Genomic DNA, 6,589 nt, shown 5'->3' with positions numbered 1-6,589 from the left:
TTCACAGAGGACAAGATCTGTAGCATAACTACTGTATGCTGACTTACTGTAATGTAAATTAGTATTGCTCCATTTGGTGTTAAATAATTGTATAAAACCTTTGCTATCCATCATCAGATGGAATGATGAAATTACCCTTCGGCCCAGATCCTCAAAAGTATTAGAAGCCCTAATTCAGTGGATCTCCTCTAAAGAGTGTGAGGATCTGGTAAGTCAACTACACTGTTATATGTGAAAAAAGAAACCATGCTAGAAATCTGTACAGTTTACTACCTTATCTAAAATAAACGCTGTATTAAAGCCTGGCATTGTCTTAACATTAGCTATTTATTTTAGAAAGTGTTGTTTTACTTTGCTGTATTGGGAAGGAGTATTCAATTTGTCTCGAAAAGATGAAAAGCAGTAGATTTTGCATTTGTCTGCTAGCACTACCTCTGTGGTTTTTCATTGCCCTTTAAAAAAAAAAAAAAAAGCCTTAAACTGTTTGACAAACGTGGATGTAAATATTTTGGTTCTGTTGTGACAGTTCCTGCTAGCTGTTGTTTGCAGTAGTGCTTTAAAATTAAAGCAGGTGAATGGTTTTGTATTGCTGCCTGTCCTGTTGTTTTATCCAGTCTTTTCCAAGCTGCTGTGATTAAAGCAGGAATTGCACACGTGGGATAGTTACTCTGTAGCAGTTTAGAGTGTTGATGGAAAGGAGCTACCACTGCTTTACCTTTGATAAGCTTTGGCTGTCTTGGGGTATCTTTCTGAGGGACACAATTTAACCTCAGGTCCATGTAACTGTTCGTTCCTAAGCAGATGATCCCCAGTGTATTGCCATCCCTTCAGAAGTTCTGTACTGCTCTGGCTCACTGCTGCACAGGATTAGTCTGCTCAGTGAAAGCAAAACAAAAGGCACCAACATGTGGCTGTAGTGTCTGCTGTAATGGATAATGCTTATGTTTTCTTCAGAAAAAATCTCAACACAGTAACAGAACATCAGCTCTGGCAGCAGGGACAGGAAAGGCTGGCAGTAAATGCCTGGTATTATCTTCAGAATGGCATTACACCCCCTCACTTTCAGGTGGAGACCATGGAGACAAGGCTTAGGAATTGGAGTGATGTGTCAGACAGAAAGTCATCCTTTAACTTTTCTGGGGAGCAGCTCCCTCTTTTGCTGTGGTGGAAACTTTTTTTTAGTTGTCTTCATTCTCTTTTAAAAAAATGCAGATTTGTTTGGTCCATGTGTAAACAGACGGTGCTGGAATTCCGAGCATATCAGTGCTCTCCCAGTGCAGGGCAGTGCAGGATTGTTTCTCCAGCTGTTTGGAAAACAATTTTTCCCTCCTGGTTTGATCAAAAGCAAAGCAGCAGCACAGAGTTACCAGGCTGGGGTTTTACCCAGGAGGAAGTTTCTTTGCACTTCTTCCCTGCATGTTTCTCGTGAAGCAGAACATGTTTGGAGACTGGGGGTGTTGTCCATAGTCACAACTTGGCTTGTGAGTGACTAAGAGTAGAGCTCTTACAATACTGACACAGAAACCCATTTTATTTTTATCATTTTATTAGATTAAGTCTTTTGTCAAAGTTGTAAAATCTTTTGTAAAACAGGTGTTGAAATTCCCACTGAATTGATTACCAGCAGTGCTGTTATGTTCCAGGTAAATCAGCTTTGTTATCAATGGAAACGAAAGCAAAGCAAACTCTTACTTTGATTTATAGGCAGCTTCTAGAACAGGCTGTTGTCACTGGTACAGTTTGTTTTTCATAAGCACTTTGGAAATGTTGAACCAGAGAAGGATGTAACAACAACCCTAGAATAAACAATGCCAAAAGCCCAGATCACACACTGAAGTGCAGTTCCCACTGAGGTTCAAGGGGAGATAAGAGACAAGGCTATCAAAGGATGGGGAGGCTGCCAGACTTCCTGAACCTTATTCACAGCGAATAATGATTCAGAAGTTTCTTGGCATTGTTTAAATGGATTTAATTTCCATAGGTGAACCTCCAAGCACAGGCATCCAAGCATAGGAATCAAGTCAGTTTGTAGTGGGTAAGAATGAAGGACGTGTACTCTGTCCCTCCAAATATTACTGGGTTTTTTCATTAAGGCTTCAACCATGCCCCATCCCCCCCTGCTGCTGCAGGGACAGCTGTGCAGGTGTGAACTGATGTGTTCTTGCCCTTCGTACACAACACTTCTTACATTTCAGTTCTTCTGGCATTGCTTCCTGGGTTTGAAAAATGGTGCCTGCAGTGGCCTTGCTACAAACTAGAACCAAGTGCTGAAAGAACTTAGTAACTTCATTTAGACCACAGTGCTTCTCTTCAGATCCCTTAAGAGTATTTTTTTAGATTTCAAAAACCTTATTTTCCCTGATAGTGCTGTTCCTTAGCAAATTGTTATTCATTATTATTACAGATATTTTGTAAATAAGTAAACTTGCACTAAATCAATTTGCTTTTTATAACCCCACCTATGAGCCTCTACTGCTGCATGTTATTCCCTCTTTAAGGCTGTGACCAGCTGCTGCCATGTACATACATTGATGCCAGACAGGCTAAGGAATTCTTTCTCATGCTTGACTTGAGATTCAAGATTCTTTACTGATAAAAAGCAGCAAAGGCCCGTAAAATGCAGTTTCAGGTTGGTAACTGCTGCAGCAACACCTTCCTTTTGATAGCACTAACACCCCATTTAAACAATCCTATTTAGCTCATAGTGGTACCTGATACCTAACTGTAGCTGAAAGAGATCAAGAACTACAGGATTTGAGAGAGGGGTAACCTTGGCCTGTCTGCCTAAAGTTTGCTATTCAGATGCTCAAGCCTGGCCTTAACTGCAAAGCCGCCGTCGAAGGCTGCATTCAGCACCTCTTCCAGGCACCCGGCCAGCACGAAGGTCAGGTCCTGCCGCACGTGCACTGCAATCTCTTCAAGATCTTTCTCATTTCTTTGAGGAATGATAATTCTCTTCAGTCCAGCTCGGTGTGCTGCCAGCACTTTGTCTTTAATTCCCCCGACCTAAGAAGGAGAAGAAATACTTATATAAAAACAATGAACTAATTGAATAAAGTAATTATTGTAATATCACATCAGGAGTTAAATTCTGATGAAAGGTTCTGCCTCCCTCAGTCATTTAGGAAAGCAATTAAAAATGCAGTCAGCTGTAGCTCATTATGTGCTTAATGAGGGAAATATGTTCATATACTACAGTATTCTTTCTGTAACAGCTAATAAGAGAAAAATAAATCTAGGAGTGCAGGTACAAGAGAATCAGTAGTGGAAAAGTCATTGCTTTCCCAGAATTTTTTTAACAAAAATGGCCTTCACTCCATTTTTTTTTATAGGATGTGCTGAAATCCTGCACCTGCACTAGAACAGAAGATTTTTCAGATAAAGGCAGTGTTAGATTTTGGGGGAAAAGAGTCCTAAGGAAGCAGTGTCCCATAAAAACTTGAGCTGTACTACAGAAAATGTACAGCAAAGCAAACCTGTGTTCCAGCAGGGGAGAGATGCTTTGTGCTACACCAGCCACTGCTCCACTGAGCCTCCTGGTGGAGTTGCTAATGAGATGTAAACAGGGGGGTTAAGTTTTTCTTACAGCTGTAGCTTCTTCCCCCAAACTCCTTTCTATTCCTAAGGACCATCTCAGAGCAGAAACTTTTAATTTTACACTGCTTTAGAGGAGAGGAAGGCCCTGTATTACAGCACAAAGGGCAAACCTCAGGCTGCTGTGACACAGGGCAGGAGTGCACTTTGATCCTCAGGGTGACCCCATGGGTCTGGGCAGTGCTGTGCACTCAGCTGCAGGGCCAGCCCCTGGCATGCTCCTGGGAATTCAGTGACTGATAACGGCACGATTCCAGACTACCTTGGGGAAGGAGGAGAATGTGGTTTAATATTTATAGGTACCTTATCTCTGCATGCACCTTCAGCAGCAGGCACAGTGTGGTCACTGCCTGGGGCAGTAAGGACAGCCTAGCTCAGGGCTAAGCTGGCTTGCAGAGTTACTGCAGGGTGCTCTACAACCCTGGCCAATGGCCTGTCCTGTCAGGCTCACTGGCCCCAGAGCCTCTTAGGCCACTCCTTACCATGGCACCTCTGGTTCTGTCTCCTCTGCAGGAAACAAAATCCTGTCCCTGATTTCCATCTTCATCTTCCTTCTGTCATCATTTGGTACGAGATGGTAACTCCCATATCAGCTTCAGCACCTGGGCCGGGCTCCACTGACACTTTAAATTAAACTGCTTGAAAAACCTTCTTTGCCCTCATGCTTTGACAAAGCTTTATGGAAACCCCATTTGGCTGAGCTATATACAAAGAACATTTAAGAGAAACCTAACAGTAGATCCATGGATTCAGGAATAACCTGTGTGCAGTTACTGGAGAGCTTTAAGACACAACTTTTCAAAGACACCAGAGGGTAGTTCTGTACCAACAGTCTGAGGAAGCACATTTAGAAATTGCAGTACAGACTTTAGAGCCATCTTGCATTTTAAGACTTTGAGCTTTCCTTTCCAACTAGACATTTTCATGTATTTTCCCAAAAAGCCACATCAAGGCTGGCTTTAGCTTGAAAACTAAAGCAGAGCAGTGGGGCAGTCCTGCAGCAGCCTGGCCTCCACTGGCCTCTTCCAACTGCAGCAGCAGCAGACTGCATTGCTACTAAGGAATGATCCAGCAAGACTGGTTTTCTAAGTGGCTATTAACAGATATTATACCCAAAATAGGGAGAATTAATACAATTTAGCTTTCTTCTCAAACGATGCTTACTGGAAGAACAAGGCCTCTTAGTGTAATTTCTCCTGTCATGGCTACATCTGAGCACACCAGCCGCCCACTGAAGAGTGAAGCAAGACAGGTTACTATGGTAACACCAGCAGATGGTCCATCTTTTGTGACAGCTCCAGCTGGGAAGTGCAGATGGATGTCAGTGTTGTCAAGGAGATCAAAACTTCCAGAAGCTTAAGGAAAAAAAGAATGGTTTGAATGTTAAAAATCTAAACCCATTTTGTTCCCCGTCTTTATTCTAAAAGCCCACCAAGAACTAAAAGCCTTGGCACTATTTATTAACAGTAGACTGAAAAAAACAACACAATATTGCAGAGGCCCAAGGAAAAAACAACAAAAAACACCCAACGAGCTTTCCTACATATATATTCCTAGAAAAAAATGGTAACATGATAACCAATAAGCTTGGCATTTGCATGTGTTGGGAAATTCAGAGCAGGGATTAATGTAGAAACCAAGGAATTTCTACATAGAATTTTTATATCCCAAACCACCAGTGTCAATGCTCAGAGAACACTCCACAGAAACCCACAATTATAATAAAATGAAACTTCCATTTATGTCCTTTCACCTGTAATGGAGTACATGGAGTGTAAACCAGAGAGGTAAAGATGCACACAGGTAATGCCTGCAGCATTTCATACATTAATTCCATTGTGGTTTTAAACCTATCTAAACTTCCAGAAACAGTGACAGATACTGGTCAGTTGTTCGCCTGATCAGCAGATACCAGTCTAGAAAGCACATTTCCTCAAGTCCTGGGAGGTTCAAACAAAAAAGAGTTAAAATGTTCTTGTCCAGACTCCTATTGCACTGCAGTTCCACAGCTGCCATACAAACCCAACATCCTCAAAATACTAAGCATTATTACAAAAACCTTTTAACAGAACCTGTTAGGAAAAACTACAGACTTGCCTATCTGTCTCCATCACAAAAGTACTGCTGGAAAGCTTGAGTGTAACAATGAGTCAGAGGCAGTGTCTGCCACAACCAAGGAGAAGCACCTTGGCACTGAAGCTGTCCACAACCTTCCAGGCTACGGCAGGGAGACACAACTCGTGTTCTGCCAGGCCACAACCACCTTGGCTTGGCATCAACTGGGAAAGAACTACACAAAGGCACTCTGGAGCTGATCTCATCCTCACTGTAGCACTGATGGCTGAAACCCTTTCTCTGTTAATGCGATACTTAATTCCACAGCGAGTAACTCACACCGTTACTCAGCAGTGTTACAATGTGCTGAAGTGCTCCCACCCAGCTGTAGGGCTGCAGCTGCCCTGCAGCGGCCCTGCTGCCCCACCGTTGGTGAGCTGGTATCTCTTGGCATTGCTGCGCAGCCAGCTGATGGCCAGGTGGGCCGACTCCTTCATGACGTCCCCCAGCTGCCCCGTCAGGGTGAGCTGGCCCTCCCCGTCCATCCGGCTCGCTTCCACAAACATGATCTCGCCTCCCAGGGGGGTCCAGGCCAGGCCTATGGCCACTCCTGGCTGATTGAGGCGCTCAGACACCTGAAGGGAAACACAGGACTCAGTTTAGGAAACCGCCATAAAAAAGACATCGCAAAAACAATTCAATAGTTGGCTTTAAAACAACTGCACCCATTAAAACACCACAAAAGTTAAGCCAAGTGTCTAATCTCTTATTTTTTAATTTATTATTTAATGCAGCAGTAGTTCTGGATATGTGTAAACACTAATTACACAACAGGAGCTGTCTGTGGCAGCTTAGCTTAAGGCCATGGCAAACACCTGGGCATGTCATTCTTGAAATCTTCCCTGCCCCCAAATGCACTGTAAGAATCTTTTTCCTCAAA

General features: G+C 43.1%; 1 protein-coding gene across 1 annotated transcript in view; it reads right to left on the bottom strand.

Annotated features, from left to right (window-relative positions):
- Positions 1 to 1,550: 1,550 nt before the first annotated feature.
- The window catches only part of LONP2 (lon peptidase 2, peroxisomal), a 38,299-nt gene continuing 33,260 nt past the window's right edge, over positions 1,551 to 6,589 (bottom strand). The window contains exons 13-15 of the mRNA XM_082290162.1: positions 6,077 to 6,284; positions 4,759 to 4,949; positions 1,551 to 3,006 (exon numbers count right to left, since the gene is read on the bottom strand). Coding sequence (XP_082146288.1) covers positions 2,785 to 3,006; positions 4,759 to 4,949; positions 6,077 to 6,284 — 621 coding nt within the window. The 3' untranslated portion in view covers positions 1,551 to 2,784. The remainder of the gene's footprint in view (positions 3,007 to 4,758; positions 4,950 to 6,076; positions 6,285 to 6,589) is intronic.

The sequence above is a fragment of the Coloeus monedula genome (assembly GCF_965178545.1).
Source record: "Coloeus monedula genome assembly, chromosome: 13".
NCBI lineage: Eukaryota > Metazoa > Chordata > Aves > Passeriformes > Corvidae > Coloeus > Coloeus monedula.
This window is presented reverse-complemented; position numbering and strand designations above follow the sequence as displayed.